The 20123-nt window shown below is 41.2% G+C and overlaps 1 protein-coding gene across 11 annotated transcripts in view; it reads left to right on the top strand.

Moving 5' to 3' along the window:
• The window catches only part of RABGAP1L (RAB GTPase activating protein 1 like), a 199972-nt gene extending 185686 nt beyond the window's left edge, over positions 1–14286 (top strand). For 8 of the 11 annotated variants that reach the window (XM_052666174.1, XM_052666175.1, XM_052666173.1 and 5 more), the window contains 6 exons: positions 6809–6919; positions 9123–9227; positions 10319–10402; positions 10927–10998; positions 12167–12364; positions 12651–14286. In XM_052666174.1, the coding sequence (XP_052522134.1) occupies positions 6809–6919; positions 9123–9227; positions 10319–10402; positions 10927–10998; positions 12167–12364; positions 12651–12806 (726 nt within the window). In that variant the 3' untranslated portion in view covers positions 12807–14286. Of the gene's footprint in view, positions 1–138; positions 4666–6808; positions 6920–9122; positions 9228–10318; positions 10403–10926; positions 10999–12166; positions 12365–12650 lie in introns of those variants that run through there. The other 3 variants (XM_052666176.1, XM_052666183.1, XM_052666182.1) reach the window with 2 other exon arrangements.
• Positions 14287–20123: the final 5837 nt, after the last annotated feature.

The raw sequence follows: 20123 nt of genomic DNA, 5'->3' as shown, positions 1-20123 counted from the left end.
AAAATGGCAGGCAAAACTCATTCCCTCTCCTGAACGAGCACTTTGAACACTCAGTGTTTTTGCAGGGGTGTTTGAATCACAATTTGTTAGCCTCAAGACATTTTCAAGTAGCCACATATAATATTTTTCTTCTTTCAGTTTATATGTTTGTAGGTAACTCTCCTGCTGTTGCGCTTTTACGGGAGACCTTCCTGAGACGCAGAAACAAAGGGTGATTCTCAGCTACAGACACAGAAAGGAGAAAATACACATTGTTCTAGCCCAAGCTGTGTGCAGTAACATCCACAGAGACTTTTGGAAGATGCACTCTTCCTTGGCTTGATATGTCCTTGTTTCTCAACTCTGTTTATAGCAAATGTTAGTAATTTTATGTCAGTATAATGGCTAGTACAGTGGGACCCAGTGTTCTTCTGGGGTCCTAGTATACTACTGCAATAGAATTAATAGTCATAAATAGCAGCAGAAGAATAAAGTTCAGTTATTAATATGACAGCTCAATAGTTGACAAAAAAAAAATTAGTCCTTGATAAGTTTGGATCAGCGTTGTTTCCAATATGCTCGTTTTATTGTTACTGCTACATTCTGTTACCGCAGATTTTTGTGTGATGGAGGCTCTGCCTCTAGGTTTATATTTTACACAGTGGTCCAGGATTCTTTTATCGCTTACCCAGTATTAAAAAGAGGTTAGTGTTTCTTGGGAAAAGCTGCCAAAGATGAAGCATCTTTCTGGATATTGCCCGGTTTTGCTGGGAACTGACGTTGCTTATATACACCTGTGATGTTCTCCTGCCCTTCTTCAGTGTGCCTTATTATGTGTTGGTACAAAGTCTGCCCAGAGTGCGGGCTAGTAAATAATTACAGGTGCTGCCACAGGTTTACATGGTATGTGAGCACAAGGAAAGTGCGGCGTGTTCGTAAAACCACAGTGTAAAAGACTGTAAATATGATAAGATAGAGTTACTGTTACAAAGAAAGTAAAACTGACTTTAAAGGTAATATTTGCTTGTGGAAAAACAGTGTTTTAAGTGTAGTTGTTTTATGTCAAAGAGTGTATGTTTTATTGTTTCTGAGAACTGGGACTGCCAAGAGCTGATGATCAGAACATTGAGAAAAAAACACAACTTGCTGCTGATGAACTTCTTTTCCAGTGGTTCGCTTCTACTACTCTGGAATTAATACTTAAAAGCCAAAGAGGGCTTCTTTAAAGCTCTGTGGAAATGTATTAACTGGTGATGGGTGGTGAAGAATATCATCTCCAAACTGCAAATGAGGGTATAGAAAGTGGCTCTGTGGTCACTGCCTGTGTGAGTCCCTGTCATGGCCAAGAGCACAGCGCAGCTGTTGGCTTGCACTTGCCCAGCTGCCTTCGTGGGGTCTGCTCTGCTTACTGATGGTGTGCTTAGGTAGGCTCCGTAACTTGTTAGCTGCACATTAAATGCCAAGTTCAGACTCATTCTTCAGCTGATTGATGTGGTGCGGTAATGCTTGTCAGTGCTCTCTGTCCGTTGTCTTGCTTGCTTGTTTTTTGTGTGTCAGGCTGAGGTTGGTGAGAATTGACATTTCAGGAGAGATTCCAAAGCGTAACAGGAAATGCAAGCTGTGGACCCTCAGGGACAGAACATGGAGAGCCAGCTTCGCTTGTCCCTTGAATGATCACACAGCAGCCCTTGTGTTTGAAATGTATGTTATTTTGGCAGTGTCACTGTTAGACTGCCTGGCTGGGCTTGGGGGCTTGGTTAGGGAAATGCTGGAGACAGCGCTGGTGAAAAGCCAATATATTGCCTCTGAGCACAGCATTGCTGTTAGCTCCTCTGGCCTTGTGTGCTCTGTGTGCACTCTGCCCTAGAGGTCCTCCTTGTTTGTAATCTTCCAGAACACTGTGTTGCTTACGTTTACTTACCTAGGAAGAGGGGACTGCTCAGACTCATGGTGCCACTTGGAATGTTCCTCTTAGAGGTTGAGAAGGAAACAGGCTTGCAGCCTCTTAACAATTTTTAGTTATAATTGTTACAGTTTTTGCTGTTTGCAGTGTGTTGTGCTTTTTGTTGCCAATAGATTTGTCAGGACCTTAGGGATGTACTCAGTGATGGTGTTGTATTGGTGCTCCTGACTGGCAGGGATGAAGGATGTGTTGAGTAAGACCCCTCCCTGTTGGAGAGCAGATGAGAGCAAGACCCCCTGTGGTGGCAGCAGGGCTCCAGCCGAGCTGCTGCCTCTTCCTGCTGTCCCCGCTGCCCTGTGAGCAGCAGGGAGAGAGCTCACAGGAGGTGATGCAGAGAGACTGAGGACCAGTCTGACTTCAGGGAGAGAGACCATGACCCATGGAGTGCACGACAGCTTCTTCCTGTCCTGGTATTCCTGAGCACATAACGCTGGGGCTGAGGAGCAATGCCAGGAAGGAGATGCCTCGTGCCCGAGGCAGCTGGGTGCATCCAGCAGGGTGTTCCTGCAGAGCCACCACCCCCACACTCCCCATAAACTCCAAAAAAGGGCTGCTGCTGCCATGTCACACCTGCCATTAACCAGTCACATTTCCTTGACAGGTTGAGTTTGCATGCTACAGTAAGATGTGCTGTATGAACAGTATTAACAGGTGCCATATGTTCTGATGATTATTTCCTTCTGTATCTACTGGTATTATGTAGGAAAAGTATATTTTTTTATGGACACATTTTCATGGTCAGGTAATTTCATCTTTCATTATTCATAAGAAGTCATTATTCACAATGCTGTCAGGTTTTTAAAGGGTGCAAAAGTAAACACGTTCTAAATTGCTCATTGCCAACAAATTTCATACTTTTTAGTTAAAATAAAGAACAAGTTGCCTAAAAGAGTCAGTTAAAAAAAGTGACCTGTATGTGCAGGAAAAAAAAAATAGCAGTATGGTTCAGATTGATATTTTCTATATATTGTTACAGGTTTTTTTTTCTGTGTTCAAGAACATCTCATGTAACAGGGCTGTGTTTGACTTGCTAAGAAATTGCTGAAGTTGGGCTCAGCAACCTTTTGTTTTAAATAAAAGGGAGAATATCCAGATAAAGTTGGCTGGACCCTGCTTGTGCCCAAGGCTTTGTTCTGAAGGTAGAAATGCATTTTCCTCCATGGGCTTCATTGTGCGACAGAGATGTTGTCTATCTGAATAAATGTGTGATTTGGACATAATAGCTTTTTCTGTCTTTGAAGTGGGAGCGTTTTTATTCAGAGTCATGGTAGCTGAATGGTAACTGCCATGTGGGAAAACATGAGGTAACTCTCGTTGGGATTTCTTGTTTGTGGGTTGGTTTGGGTTGGTTTTTTTGTTTGATTGTTTATTTTTGTTCAATTTGTTGAAAGTGCTACTGCCCTTCTGGGACCTTGTGTTCACAGTCAACAAGGAAAGACACAAACTTCCAGGAGCCTCTGAGTTGCTTCCCACGAAAGGTTTTCCTGGGTAGTGGTGTAAAAGCCTTTTGGCTTTCTAGATGGTGTTTCTCAGGGTTTTCCTTTAGAGCTGCCCTTGCAATCCAGGGCTCTTCCCAATGGGCTTACAAAGACTTGAGTTTGATTGCATCAGGAAAGTGAATTGTAAACAGTGTTTTCATTACACCACCGAGGACCTGTTCTTGCCAAAGATCTGTGGTTTGGGTGTTTGCTTACCCCAGAAATGTGACACTGAATTGCTTAACAAGGTTTGTGACTCGTTACACCCAGCTTGAGTAGCAGCATAGAGAGGATGCATCATCATCACTGATCGTGTCTGGTATTGCTCCTTTGTGCTGGCTGGTTGGGAGCAGAGGGTGGAGTTTCAGCCCTTAAGTCTCCCTGAACTGAGGCTTGCCTCCTGCTTTCAAATTTCCCTTCTTTCCATCAAGTGTGTGATGGAAGCTGGAGAATATCCTCTTTAAAAAATAGGAACTAAAGACCCACTGAAGAATTGGCAACTTTTTTTTTTTTTCTTCTGATTTTGCTGGTATTAAAAATATTTTATATCCTGTTTTCACTGTCTTTACATCAATGGTTGAAAGCAGTATTTGGTCTGTGACTTTGCTGGAGGTAAGTTTCTTTGTGTTTGTTCGTACCAGCAATGTTTGTCCCTCTTGGAAATGCAGTATCCTCCTTTTAAAAGAGTTCACGGGATGCTTTTTGTAACAGGAAGGAGGAATTTAGGAAAGAGGGAATGTCATGTTTTAATGATCGTAGGAACTGGGTAGTGCTGATGAGAAGGAAGTTGTCGGCACAGTCAGGGAATTATCAGCAGTGTGCAAAAAAAAGGCAGGAAGCTGGCTGCTTATACCAAAGACATCTAGCAGGTCTGACGAGTTGGCTTGTGCCAGGTTACAAAATACTGCCTGTGAGTCCTGCTGGAACAAACCAGCTCCATCTATTGAACTCTGTTCCATCGCAACCGGTATTTTATAAAACCTGTATGCATTTCAGAGCCATCGGAAGTAGTCTGCTGGATACAAAAAGCACCATTCGATATTTTTATCTTTGTTGTATAACGTTAGGTTTTATTTAGACTTAAGCAGATGAGAGTTTCCTCCTGAGGAAGGAGGCAGTTTTTCACTGCTAGATCAGGGGGGAGGAGCTGGAAAGGACAAACCATCTAATCGTGCACACTGCCCTGTATGGAGGAAGAGTAAAGTGGCCCAATGAGAGACTCAGCTCTTAGACTGGATGCCCAAGGTAAGAGATGTTTCACTTACTAAAGATGTCAGTTCTAGTTTAAGAGGAGGATAGTGCATTTCCAACCACGCAGCTTGCTTACCACTTGTCTGCAAATGCAAAGCAGGAACTTCAGACTTCACGTTGTGCAGCTTGCTTTGCGGACACCGAAGCTTTTGGCGAAAGCAGAGCAAAAATGTTACAGCAAACTTCTTCCTGGGTTATTTTTGCTCTAAGCAACATCCCTATGCAAAGGTATTGGCACTGTAGCATCTGACAGCAGTACAGCCCTAATTCAGTCCCAGTTTCTAAATGAACTGAAGAGACTTTCTGTTACCTGCTCACTGACAAACCTTGTCTGTAAAAACGACGTTTCTTGGGTGGTCTGAATTCGTACAGAAGTAAAGATGCATTGGAGCTTCTTGTTACTGAAGACAGCAATTTAGTTTTATGCTTTAAAGTACATGCTATCCTTACAGGATAGTTCCACTTCTAAAAATTCCCCGTCTCAAGCAGAACACAATGTGATTAAAATTTTAAAAATCCCCTCTTTCTGCAATGGTTATTTTAACTGTGAGAGACACAAATATTTTACAGTTCCTATTTAAAAAAGAAAACAACAAAGTTATTTAAAGTACTGTCTTTGAGAGAGGAAACAAGCTGACTTTCCTGTGCAGGGCAGTGCACAATCTATTTGCACAATAAGGTCACACTAAGGAGAATGTATTTCTGCTTCCTGCCACAGAGGAAGCTAACACAAAGAGGAGACCTTTTTTAGCATACTCTTAGAGCCAGAGTTGTCCTTTTTTCTTTAAGACGAACATGCAAAATTTTTTGTTTTTTGCAACAGATGAAAGCAGCAGTTTCACTGTGGTGAGCTTTGGAAGGAGCAAAATATGTGAGCATAGCTGTTGAGCAGGAGGAAGTGAAGGCTGGTGAATAGTACGCTTCTGCAAAGAAATCACATTGTGTGGAAAAGCATTCACTGAGCAACCCTTGGAAAACATTGCTGATCTATATTCCCTTTTACTGTTTTTCTTTGGAGAGCAGAACTTACCTTTGGAGTGTCCTTTTTGTGATGCTGTTGTGTAGGTTACCATTTCTCCATCTACAGGTTTCCATGTGAGCTTGTCATTTTCATAGTGCACAAATTCCAACTGCTGTCTCTTTCGCAGTCACTGTGTGACAAAGGCCAGCAAATTTTGTACTTCTCTCGAAATGTATTTGTGGAGGGGAGCTGCATCTGGCTCAACTGGCTGTGCTTTCTGTAGGCGGAGTGTTTGGTGTGGACTTCTGCAAGCCCACCACCCCACAGATACCTTCTGAATGGAATTCTGCTTCTCATCTCCAGAACAGCCACTTAAACTGATTTTTAAGAAATGTGCCTTGTTAATTTTTTTTCCCCATGCACTTACCCTCATTAGTTAGTGCTCTGCGTAAATTAGTTCCTCCTTTGTGGAACAGGTCTGGTTGTGCTGAGGGGAGCATCGGGGCCTGCAGTTCTACATTTTGTGTTGCCATGCATCAGCTGCAGAAGATGTTCTGGATTTGTGCTTAGGGAGTGACAGCCCCTCTTCATCTGGTGCTTTTGCCCAGCAGGAACCCTTAAAACACACTTGTTGTCACTGGTGCAGGTTGTAGAGAGAGCATGCAAATGGAGGTGCAGGTTATGGTTCTATACTGGTCCCACAGAAGATGAGCGGTTGGCGTAATGTCATCTACAAATGGACTGCTTTTGTGAACTACCTGCAGACAAAGTTTTGCAAAATGGAGCAGAGGGTAGATTTGTCCTTTTGATTGAGAACTTTATTGTGAGTATTTCCCTGTTTACTGCTGCTGGTGGGATTTTATCTGCCTTATTTCTTTTGATGATGAGCAAGCAGAAACGAAGCATTTTTACAGAGAGGACTGAGTTTACTTTGGACAGAGAAGCCCTACAATCACTGTGTCACTTAGCGCGACTCAAACATATCCATTGGGATGTAAGTGGAATTGCTGCATTTGCACTGCTGGCTTAATTCACTGTTGTTTCTCAGAGCAGCAGTCCTGTCTTAATGTGCACTTCTGCCTTCTCGGTGCTTTATACACACAGTATATTCACTTATCACTCGTTAATATTGATAAGAATTAATATCCTCTTCTGGTTGTTCTTTTCTTTCTGCAGAGGGAAAACCGCAGGCTCCAAGAAGCTAGCATGAGGCTGGAGCAGGAGAACGATGACCTTGCCCATGAGCTTGTAACGAGCAAAATTGCCTTACGGAATGACCTGGACCAGGTAACGGGGATTTGTCATGGAGATGTGTCCAAGCTCCAGCTTATCAGTGCCAGTTTTAGGAGCCAGGTTATGCTCCGTAACAGGTTGTGGGCTCAAGTAAAAGCATCAATACAAAATTAAAAGCATTATAAATCTGTACCCACATCTTCCTGACCTTATTTCTAGTCACACTCAGAGAGCCATCTCTCCACGTGAATGCAGGTGTACCAAAGAATGAACACATATTTGAGAATGGTGTCATATGCTCCTTGAAAGACTGATTTAAAGGGAAGTTACCTACCTTAGATGGATTTATTTTTTTTAACTGTAGATCCATGGCAACAAAAATTAGAAGTGTTCTTTGGCATCCACTGATAACTGCTTGTTTCCTCTGAAGACTGGAGCATAGAGGGGCAGCTTTCAGAGCTCTTTAAGTCACAGATGATGTCAGAGAACTACATGTGCAACCCTCCTCTTTCTGGATCTGTTTTATGCACTACTGATAAATTCCTTAATGACTGTTATTGCGGTAGAGAAGACAAGAGGGCCATGCTGTAACACCCCTCCTGATTGGCGTCTTACTTAGTGAAAGCTGTAGTGCCTCTTGTAATTTAAAATCTTTTCCTGCAAGAGACTCTCAGTTTGATTCTCAGTAGTTATTTGGCTATCTCTGTCTTACCTCAGAATTGTAAACATAATTGATGATAGCAGTGCAAGTTGTATTTCTACTTAGACCCCTGACAGCTAGGCTCTACTGATCTTCATTCATGTGATTCTAAAAATCAGAGCCATTTAGATGTGTAAGTACAAGCAGATACTGCATTGTGTGGTGAACACTGTGGTGTAAAGGCCAAAAACAATGCATCACGGTGCTCTGTCTTCCCTAGGAATAACAGCTATGTCTGCTTCTGCCCCTGCTGTTTTCTGCAGTATCATGACAAAGCTGCTGAGCGTGTACTTTTGCCCGCTCTGTTCTTTGCTCTCCTCCATTTTAGCATCTTTCTGTAGCTGAAGGGGACTCCATGAATCTTTCCCACCCCACCTCAGGTCAGCAGCACTGAAAGAAAAGCTTTGTTCCTCACTTGCAAGGAGAGGTGAGACTGTGCACCACTGCAGGTGCTTGGGGAACCTGGAAAAACCACATAAAAGGAGGAAAGATTTTAAATTACTCCTTCTAAGTATGGCTTTAGCAGGTCTTTTATCAAAAATACCTTTGTCATTTTCAAGTCGTTTTGTTCTAAGATATCAACCTTATCACTTGTTTGTTCCTTCACTGCTCATTTTTCCTCTTTCCCATACAGCTACTTATAAACAGTAAGCAATGCAGGAGACTTCAATCCATCACTTCAGCCAGGGCCTGCTACCCACAGCCACCACCCGCCCCCTCCCTCATAATTCACCCTGTGGCAGTAGATGAGCTGATACCACTGGCAGTGTAGCAAAACGAAGTGCAAGTCAGAGACAAGCTCTTTCCTGTTATTTGTTGTTTATGATGCCATTTTCTCTCTTGTATTTTCAGCGAAGTATTACTTGTCAATGGCCATAGCCTGTCCTACCGTGTAGTTACTGAGGACATGTGGTGCGATGCAGTGTGCATCTGCCAGTTGGGGAAGCCAACAGAATATATGTAGGCACTGAAAAATACATTTCTCCCCTGGTGATGGATCTGGTGACCAGTGAGGACAGTGCTCACAAATCCCAAAGCGTTCCCAGTGTATTTTCCAGTACACTCACCGTGTCAAGTTTCTCCAGGAAGTACTTGTTTGCACTGATGAACAAACTTATTTGGTGATTCAGTTTGTCTCTGCTACTTACCTAAGCTCTGGCACATGGTAAGGTACATAGCAGGCCCCTGACTTTTTCTGCAGTATGCAAAGTTATGCAGCAGCTGCCCTCACTTGGATTAATATTGCTGCCAACCAAAAGTACTTTATATACTGTTTGTCTTAGGTTTGTATTAGGATGTGTGATCTGTGCTTACCTGTCACCTGGGTACTGATAACATTTGGCAAAAGGGTCATTCTGCAGAGTTTTTGAAGCACAAAGGAATATCTTAGCAGCTACTTGAAACGGGAATTTCATTTACAAACTAGATTGGGTGAACCCTCTGATGTCAGGAAAAGGCAACTCTAGATCCTGAATCCATGATACTTGTGAGATACATCCATCAGTGCACTTGCATTGGCACAGGTAACGTGGTTTACACCACTGCTTCTCATTCTAGGCTGAAGACAAAGCAGATGTTCTGAACAAAGAACTTCTCCTGACCAAACAGAAACTCGTGGAGACTGAGGAAGAGAAACGGAAGCAGGAAGAGGAAACTGCTCAGGTGAGGCATTCCTCCCATCTTTCCCATTTAGCTGAACGCACGCAAAAAGTTGATCAGAAAAGCAGGAGTGAACTGAAGTTACAGAAGGGACTTTTGTCCTCAAAATGCAGTGGCAAAAATTCAAAGTGCCAGGCTGAATGTGTGCAGTTTGTTTGTTTGTTTGTTTTCCTGAATGTCCACTTTTCTGTATCTTATCCTCTCCCCAGTATAGAAAGAATTTTCACTGGTGGAGAGCAATCACAACTAAGGAGGCACAATCAGATGTTTTTTAATTACCTAAAAAGGTTGCTGGAAGAATCATTGCCTTGTAAGAGGCCGCAACTTGACTGAATTAAAGCTGTGGATGTTCCTTTTTGAAGCTAGAACCAACAGCAGGATGGAGTTGAGGGTTGAAGTAAAGCTGCTGACCAGACCTCATGCTCTTTAGCAAAATGTGCAGTTTTAATCGTACATAACTTACATACTGAATAGCAGCACACACGTTGGAATGCTTTGAGAGCAGTACCGTGGTTTTTGTTATTGCCATTCCACAACAGTAATTGTAACAATCAAACCAATTATTATTCCCTTTCTGCCTAAAATGGAGGCTGCCAGGATCTGTATTTACTACATACAAGGCAATGGAAGCCTTCTTCCTACTGAAAGGGTGCTGCATGTTTAGCACTTGTAAACAGTAGAGGAATGAGTTAACTGTGTTTTGATGCAGTACCACTGACTAAACCAGATATTTACAGAGGTGAGTGATAGTGCTGAGAGATTCTTCTCCCTGTTCCAACCAACCAACCAACCTGTCTGCCCATACCTCTTGTCACCCACTTGGTTGTCTTTTATCTTCTCTGAACCGTGCTCTGTTATTTGACAGAGAACTCTCTAAACAGTGATACGCTGTATGACAGAAGAGACTTGTTGGTTATAGTAGGTATTTGTGTAATAAATGAATCAGACCTTTTCCAGTTCTCCAGAGCTGGGAATTGGTAAGAAAAAGCTATAGAAATGTTGTAAACACAGACTGTCTTTGAGAGAACAATTTGATGATGCATTTCAAGAACTTCATTCAGTGTGCTGTGTAACTTCTCTCCTTCAATTCCTAGCTGAAGGAAGTCTTCAGGAAGCAACTGGAGAAGGCAGAATCTGAGATTAAGAAAACCACAGCTATTATTGCAGACTACAAACAGGTAACGTTCTATAAAGACACTTTCTCATATTTATTTGTAAATTGTTTTTTCAGCCCCTTTTGAGAGCTGAATTGTCAGAGTTGCACATCTCATCCTTCATATAAACTTTAAAAAGCTTTAAAAAAACATTACACTTCAGGCTTTCAGAAAGCTTTATAATTTTTGATACATCTTGTTTCAGATTTCCTAATAGTCTGCTGACTTAGGGAAACCAAAATAATCTATCTTTAAACTATTTCTAGTGATTTTTATTTATGTTTTTGCTGTGGTGACACAGAGCTGTGTAAACATTATAAATCAGATAATCTGTAAAATATTCTTGTCCCTGTATTCAGGTTCTGTATCAAATACTGCTATTTTTAAGTCTTAGTTATCACCAGCAGTGAATTTGTTAAGGGGTAACACGTGTAGCTGAGTGAGGCAGAATTTAGTAAGTGTTTGCTCTAAAATAATCATTACTATAAAGCACAGATCATATTTTTGTAAAGTCCATTTCATCTAAGAAAGTGCTTTCTCTGCTCCAGATTTGTTCCCAGCTGAGCACCAGGCTGGAAAAACAACAGACAGCCAGTAAGGATGAACTGGAAGTTGTAAAGGTGAGACCAATGCTTCTCCCTATGGAATGGTTTGAATGCAAGTGTTGCTGAATGCCAATGATACAGAACAAAATGTGAATTGAAGCTTATTGCAACAGTGTTCACCCAGCTGCACTGACAGCCCCATCTGTTGTTCATGCAGTGTAAAAAAATGAAGTTTATCAGATCAGAACTTTCAAAATGAACGGAATGTCGATTTTTTTTTTTAATTTTATTTTTATTTTTTGTAGAAATGTGCTTTTGGCAGCAGTGTAGAAAGGCTGTATTTACTCAGATGTTTCCATTAAATGTAAACAAAAGAAGGCTCTCTAGAGGAGAAAACCTGCTGCTACTTGGGTGTGCATAGTGGAGAGGATCAGAATTACTATTAGGGCACAGCTTGGGCCATCCCCAGAATTTCATTAGCAGTTCCTCTCTATTCCCTAAATCCCATTCCTAGTATCTACACAAATGCTAAGTATTTCCTGATCAGGTAATAATTCCATCCCTCTGCTTTGTCACTGCTAAGTAGGTGGAATCATTTTCTGCCAATGGTAACATCTAGTGGTCCCCTTAGTACTCAAGCTGAACCTGATTTGTTGCTTTTTAGTGACCATTTCTATCTGTTACTGGTCAAAAGATATACTACTATTGATGTTCCTGTAAACTGCTGAAACAATTCAATATTCTGTGTTAGTTTGCAAGCCCAGACCAGCTGTGCTACATCCTCAGCCATGAGTGTCTGCTTCACCTCACCAGGCAGCATGAAAACCTTGCAACTGTGTGTCAAATGTTAGTAAGAAAGGCTGTCCCCTATGATTCTAACCATGCACTGAGGGCCAGTACTACATCTTGCAACCAACTGACTACTTCTGGAAATACAGAAAAGCTGGCTGGATTTCTTGCAAATAACAAAATCTGTACGAATTTGATCAAGAAAGTCCCTAGTCTGTAATTTATTCTGAATTGTGCCAACATAAATACTGCAAAATATGACAGAGCTTTGGTAGCAAGAAGGTTTGAGTCTTACTGAGAAGTCAAGTCTTTGTGCTTAAACAGAGAATGCTAACTAGTTTCTAAGGTCTTCTTTTTTTTTTTTTAATACTGTTTCATATACTCAGGGCGTTGTTCATGAACTTACCAAACTCTTTTAATGTGAAGTGTGAAAGTAGCTTTCTGGCTATTCCAGGGTAAAGTGATGGCCTGCAAACACTGCAGTGAGATTTTCAGTAAGGAGGGGACACTGAAGCTGCCTGCTCTAAGCCTGGATAATAAAGGCTTAGAAATAGATGATGAGAAGGATGCACTGAAGAAGCAGCTGAGAGAGATGGAGCTGGAACTTGCACAGACCAAACTGCAGCTTGTGGAAGCCAAGTGCAAAATTCAGGTATGTGGAATGCCACGCAGTCTCCCTAAACCAAAAAAAAAGGCATATACCTGTACTGCTGTATGCGTGTGAACTTCCAGAATCCTCTGTCTGTCCTTAAAAAGACAGAAATAAGGATTCTCATTTGTATATCTAAACATCATCTGCTGTTTTGGTGGTTTTAATGCGTCCTTTCTCCCCAGTGCCTGGGAGGCTGCAAAGAAAGTTAGAAGACTGAGTTTGAAGATTTTTATTTTTTCTTTTTTTAAATTCTTTTTGATCACTTCTGACCGTTCTGCTTTCTTAGGAGCTGGAGCACCAGAGGGGAGCCCTCATGAATGAAATCCAAGCTGCCAAAAACTCTTGGTTTAGCAAAACCCTGAACTCTATCAAAACTGCCACAGGCACACAGCCACCGCAGCAGCCTCAGCCGTCCCTGCCACCCAAAGAGGGCAGCACATAGTTCCAGCCAGACCTAACACAAGAGCACAAAGAACAACACAACTGAAACCCTGGGGGAGTCTTCCAGTGGTCTCTCTTCTCGGGTAAAGGACAAAAGGCAGGCGTGCAGGCTTGAAGTGAAATTCTTCAGTGTTTTTCATTCATTCTGATGTGACCCTTTTCAAAGAGGGTAAAAATATATTGTTTTACGTTGAATTCCTACTTCCCAAACTGCCTTGCTGAAAGCCACGTTCTGATACCTTCATACTTTTACACTTTATTTTATATGACTAGATGAATAAATAATTCAAAACTAGCTCTTTAATACATGACTAATGATTCAGAATTATTTTTATCTTGCATAGAAGGTTTTTTCTTCTGGAAGAGGAGGAGAGAGAATGTCAAATGTAAAGTGCTGCAGCATCATCTCTTCCCAGAAAGCACAGTGTAACAAGTACCAGTGTGTGTGCGAGTCTAGGATAACTTATGCCCTGGGACCATCTCAGAAGTTTATCGCAGTGACTGCGTCCTGCAGAGAAGCACTTTTTGTAAAGCTTAGGCAGAGATGCCTTGTGCTCTCTTGGCACAATTGTTCGTGAGCTTCCCCGAGAATTTCATCCTTGTTTGGGTTTTTTTTTTCTTCAGAAATGCAAGTTGTGCAGTTGTTCGTAGCACTGAGTAGCACCGTTGTTTAAAGGTGATTTACAGCTGAACTGGAACTTAACAAAGTTACCTAGTTCCCCTTTTTTATTTCATGTTTATACTGAGAACTCCAAGAAGTCATTCCTTCCACTGGGAGAAAGGGAAAACTGTTGGAAATGTATTTGTTGAGCAGAGAAGCAGAGGAAAGACCTTGCATAGTTCTGCCCTTTTGTAAATCCTGTGCAATGAAGCAGGGCTTTTATGAATACAATTAACAGAAACCTTTCCCTGGGTCTATTTTGCAAGTTCTGAATTTGACACAGAAATGAGGTACCAAATACAAACCCAAAAGGCTTTTTGCTGCACTGATGAATAAAACATCACAGAAGCAGGATTTTTTTTTTTTTTTGCTATAAATCTTTGGCCAGGAAATGCTGTTGATAGTACTTATTTTATAAAGACAGACATTTTCAAGTGAAATACAGAACTTAGACTTCTCCCGTGGGATAGACTTCTCTGATGATTCCCAAACCTGTCTGGTTGTTTTATATGTTGTCTAAGGTAAGAAAACTCAAAAGTGTTTGTTTTGACTGAACATAAAGTGTTTATAGAAAGACTTATTTCATGGAAAATTAAACTATTGCTTGAACTGATGGAATATTTTTTTAATCATACCTCTCATGTTATAAAATGGTCTTGCAGGTAAATATTGCTGCTGAACAAAAGGTTGTGTAGTAATTGTTCCATTAACAACACTGTTCCAGGTATAGCAGTTTTGTTTTGACTTGGTTGTTGTTTTTATTAATTTGAAGGAATGCCATATCTTGTCAGTTTTGTATAATAAAATTTAATGATACTCATCCTGTGCTTTGTTGTCAAGCAAAATTGTGAATTACTTCAAACAGAGTAGTACGAATTTAATGTTTATCTGTGCCAAAGGAATGACTCAGAAGGATAGTCACCTGTTTGAAGCAGAGATCAGATTATAATCATAGTCCTGACACAGAGATCCTGCGAATGAATTCTCACTTCTAAGAGTTAGGAGTTAAAGAATGTTAGCATTTTTAAAAGTACCTGCAAGTTTGAATCATCTGGAAACCTTAAGACAGGGGGGCGGAAGGGAGAATAAAGAGGGAGAAAGCAGAAGGGATCTCTTTTGCAAATAGGAGAAAAATACACTTTCATGCTAATATTTACATAGATGTTTCCATTGTGTGGACTATCTTAACCTAGCATTATTCATTCACTTATCAGTACCATTCCACACTTGGTATCAACGGCGTAAAAAATTGGAAGTGACACTTGAGAACACCTGGCGAGCGTTCACTGATCACGTTTGTGAGTACTGTGCTGATGAGTGACACTGATGGTTTGACAAGTGTCCACATTTCTTAAATAGATCTTACATTTACCTTCAGTCTGATTTAAAGCCTTGATTGGAAAAATGCCATCAGAATCAAGAAAAAACGGTTAAGACTGTAATTCCCTGAGCAGCCGTGCTCACTAACAGCTGATTGCTGCTCAGAGACCTTGCCCCCCAACTCCCTGTTGTACAGTCGTGTCCCTGTCCTTGGTATGGCACTTACTGCAGATGAATCTTAAAATATTGTGTGTGTGGATATTTTTCTGCCCTTTAGTCCTTTGACAAGTCAGTACATGAAGTCATGTCAGCGGGTCCAGTGAGAGTGAGTGGATGAGGGGGAAATGGGAGTGGTGCTCTCACAGTTTATCAAAAGGGAATTAAGTAAGCTTCTGTGTTTCATGAAACTAGGTTTGACAGAACATCATCTTTCTCAGCTCTCTGTCTTTAGAAGTTGAGTTCCTGTGACAAAATCACGTTTGCTACCTGCTAGCCAGGATGATTTCATAGCTCTGTCAGATAGAAACTGGCTTACCTTGTAGCTCTCAAAAGAAGTTTCAGAAGGCAATGAACGGCTGAACTATCCACTTTTGGTAATGATACAAAGGCAGTAAATGACTTTCATCTTCCATCTGTACATCCCACTTAGTGTTTGTAGCAGTGGCATTTGGAAGAGTGATATTTATACGTGGAGACTGTTTTCTCACAATTACTGCAAAGCAAATAAGCAAAAACAGCTCTGTGGCATTATCTTGAGGAATAAGCATCGTTATACTCAGAAACAAAGAAAGTAGCAAAACTGCGGGATTAAATCAGGAAAGCTAAAACTCGGCCTGCTAACTGTACGTGTACTGAGATACTTTCTTGTGAGGAAGAAGAAAGTCTGGCTTTTAATCAGTCCTTTCAGCAGTCGATTACAGACACGCTCATATTCCAGGGCAACTGGTCTGTCAGGGGTAGCTGGCTCAACCTTGAGATTTTCAGCAGGAAATACCAAACTTACTTTCGTGTGGCACTGGAAAGTAGCTCATAAGACTGGAGTGATTAGTTGTTTTTTTCCTGATTCAGTACCAAACTATGTGTCCATTTAAAAAATCCAAATTACTTTCAATACAGCTTTATGGAACTAAATCTAGTTTTAATTTTACTGAGACTGCACAACTCTGGAATGAAGCCTTTACTTACATTAGGGATAAGCTTCCAAAGAATGTTTTTAGTATAACCGTTTCATCTTGTTGGATTCAAATTGCTCCTGAGATGTCCAGTATGGAAAAACAAACAAAGCTGCTTATCTTTTTTCCACTTCAAAAAGAAGTGTTTACTTTGACTGTAACACTTTACAGGGTCAATGAAGCAAGGTACTTACATGGTACATCTGTGAACTAGTCTCATCTTTGTGGCTCAGTACTGAAAAGCAACAGCACGTACTTTAACAAATCCTACATCTACCTAGAGAGACTTAAAAACAAAGATACGGTGGGTGGCTTTAATCCAAGGAACTGCAAAATCCCTGGAGCCCATAGGCTTTAATGTTCAGTGAAATCACTACGGGAAAGCTGGTCAGCCATGTAATCAGTATTGACAGCTGACAAACACACGTTCTTGCCTCGCCCATTAATTACTACATTCTATAGGTTGCCACAGCCAAGTTACAAGTCAGATGAACGATTTTTTTTCTTGTTAGGCACCTTAAAGAACTTGTTTGTTGAGGTTTGTTTTTTTTTTTTCCTCCCTAAAATAGACACTTAAATCTGTGCCATTGTGTGAAAAACAACACAGAATAAAGACAGCCATTTACAACAGGAGAGGGAGCTCCAACATCAAGAGCAGGAATAATTCAGCCCTTTGACAAAGCATGAAGTATCCCATTGACTTCAGAGTCACAGTATCGCTCACCGATTGAGCAGGGCACTTGGAGTTAAATGAAAATCTTAATTACTGGCATTAAAACTTAAAAGCTGCATGAGAAATTGAGGCTTTCTTCACCAGAAACAGGACTGTTCCCATCTTTGTTTTAAGTAGTTGCAGTGAAATCCACGGAACTGCTTGTATGCGTGGGAGAATTATACCTCTTATGTTGATTTACTGTTAGACTCAGGGATAATTGGCATACTTCTACATGATCTAGTAAGCCTAAATACCTTTGGCATTGAAACCAGAAACTCTCTTGTCTTACAATGCTGGGTTTTTTTTCCAGCTGCTACAGAGAAAACCTTACTGTATGTCATTCTGGTTGACCAGCATGCCTCTGTTACAGCTAAACCCTGCAGAAAGGGCTGTTGCTCAAACACTGGCTGCACGAGATATGCAATGCCAAGTGTACCCAGCACCGTGGGTACACACAGCACCAGGCATCACGTTGTTCTTTCAAATGCAAAGGATTGAACTAAGGTTCTATTTATTTCCATCTGTTACCCTACCATCCTACTGGGAGCTGTCCCTTACCTCCTTCCAAGTAACAACACTAAGGGGAGACACAGTGAAGCACTGATTTTTGGACATTTCAGAATGGATTATGTAGTAGACATCACTGCAGCCTTTAGAACTGGGCTAATCCATAGGTGGATTTAGGGAAATACAAAGAATTTGGAACTGGATGACTAATTATCAGCATTGATCAAGATCCTATCTTTCTCAACTCAGAAGTCTACACAAGTTGTTTCAGGATCATGACTTAAGACGTACAGGTTAATCCTCCAGGAATACAGGGCTCTCCACTTCTCCTGGATTCCAACTGCTTTGCTACTGAATGTATTTCATGCTATTTTTACCTGGAAAAAAAAAAAGAAAAAAAAGAAAAAAAAAAAAAAAGATATGGGTAGAGAATTAGAATGTTACTTCCTCTTATTTTCTTATTCAGTGGGACTTGCTTTTATTTAACCTGTAAAGGAATATATATGTATCTTGGGAAAACTATATCTTATATATAGAATAATATATAGGAAACTGAATCCCAAGGAGATAAATACAGCAAAAGGATCGAGTATCATAGATTTCATTTGTGATTTGATACCACCAGAATCCTGGGCTGTACTGATTTCCTTCCAGTTTCTCTTATTTTTGTATTTTATATAATACATGGATGCTACTGTCAATGCAAACAAAAGCGTATGTTCTCAGCTTTTTCTCCAGGTCCCAAGTGCCCCCTTCCAGGAATTCCCGGGGACACGCTGGTACCAATACCACCTTCTAAAGCTGTACCATGAGCTCTCCTGAGCTTTGGGAACTGATGCTTTTCTGTGTAAGAGGATTCTCTGGTATGTTCACACAGGGAAAAGGTTAGCAATGCAGAAAAGGATCGAATCAAGCATAATTCTGATCCAGAGCACTCTGTGTCTGCAATCACATCAGCGCATTGAATGTAGAGAGCACCCTCAAAGTGCTGATTACTGATGAGATTTTCCAAGTTTTTAGCTGCATTTGATATCTGAGTGCATCCCTTGTTCATAAAATATAGTCACTAGAAAGAGTTACTAGGAAGAAAGAGCATCACAGCGCTGTGAGACTTTTGAGAACAGTTCCATACTGCCGTTCTTGTGTAACAAATCCATGTATTATATAAAGTATGATACAGAAATATAAGTGTAACGCTTGTTATTCAAAGTGCAATTTAATGTACATGGTCACAACAAATGTTTACTTTTCTAATTGTTACAGAATTGTTTGGATCAGTACCTTGTTATCATTGTGTGAACGATGCCTTGTAAAATAAATGGAAATGCAAACAAAATGAGAATAAGATGCTTATTTTGAGAAGCCACTTAAGAAACAGTTTGCAGGAATAAACGGCCACGTTGGGTTTTCTGATACAGATCACTCCAGTTGGTCATTTTGAAGCACACTGTTATACCAAGACACTGATGCTCAGCAGACAGCTGTCCAAAATGTGCACATTGCACAGCTCATTCCAAACTGGTGGTATTATGTACCTGCTCACAAGGGTAACCTGTACCGCAGGGATCTGACTGACAAGCACTGTGCTGGACACTCCAGGTGCTGCTCTGAGATTTCTAGCATAGAAAACAGACTGGTAAATATATTTATCCTAAAGGTTGTTCATATACAACAGAAGGAAAGCAAGAGTGGCTGGGACTTCATGCTTCCCTGAAGTATGCAAGAGAAACAGGCAGCAGCCCTAAGGAAGAAAAGTGGGACCAAGAGGAGCCAGCAAGAAACAGCAACAGAGAAGCATGGCTGAGAAAGATCAGGGCAGAACAGTTGTGTCAGATAGCAACCAGAAGTATTCAAATACTTCATGAAACCAGTTTTTCCTGTAGTTGTTACAGGATATATGTATATTTTTTATTAACTGAGATGAACAGACACAGCTCCCTGCATAACTAGATAAGCTCCATGGGGAGTTATAAAGGAACAGAGATAGAAAAGCTGAATATTAAAAACTTGTCTCTGGTTAATTTACCAGAGGTAACATTTTGTACTGATTCACCTCCATATCACTACCCAAAAGTTGCTTGTCATCAGTTTGTATCAGTGTCTATGGAAGGAGGGAATGGCTACCTCGTGCTCCACAGAGAGGTCAGATCCTCTCAAATGACTTTACCCCATCCTTTGAGCTGCTAGGAACACACTGCACAGCCCCATGTTCACCACAAAGACCAGATGAGGATCCTACAGCTGAGTTTCAGCACTCCTGCCAGTCCTAACCAAGCTCCTTCTTCCCTTCCTGCTGCACAAACAGCTCCCATTCTTGTCCCCTGGGAGAAGCCACTTGGCTCCTCATGAGGATGCACAGAAGAAAACTTTCGTCATTCTCTCCTGTTTACAGCCAAAGTAGGCTGTAGCATTCAGGTGGCACTGCAGCTTTACCCCAGAAGAGCAATGCGGAACTTGTTTTCATAGCAGAAGAGTTAAAAATTGCTAGAAAACAAGCAAATTACAGGAGCACTTATGTATTTAAGTGTTTTCCCCTGTATCCAGAAATCAAATTGCAAAGCAATACCAATTTAAATTCTAAAGCTGTGAACACTTCCTAATGAAATCCCACCACAGACAGAGGAGACTGTAATCGGTAGTCATGGAAATTGCACTGATTTCTTCTCCTCTCAGCGGCTGCTCAGCAGAACGATCATAAGGAAACAACTTCAGAAGAAGAAACTGGGCTTAGCCCATTAACTAACCGTGCTACAGAAGTTCTTCCCAGCTGACCACAATGCATCCTGTCAGATGAAATCTGCGGCTGAGAAGCTGCAGGACGAGGAGCAGATAGACGCTTCAGAAGAATCATTAAGGTTGGAAAGGACCTCTAAGATCATCCAGCCCAACCACTGAAAAGAAGCACTACTGGAGGATCTACTTCCAAAGGGAACCAGTAACAGG

The sequence above is a fragment of the Tympanuchus pallidicinctus genome, unplaced genomic scaffold, assembly GCF_026119805.1.
Source record: "Tympanuchus pallidicinctus isolate F22 unplaced genomic scaffold, pur_lepc_1.0 scaffold7, whole genome shotgun sequence".
Taxonomy (NCBI): Eukaryota; Metazoa; Chordata; class Aves; order Galliformes; family Phasianidae; genus Tympanuchus; species Tympanuchus pallidicinctus.
The sequence above is the reverse complement of the archived record's forward strand: the minus strand, read 5'-3'. Positions and strand labels throughout refer to the sequence as shown.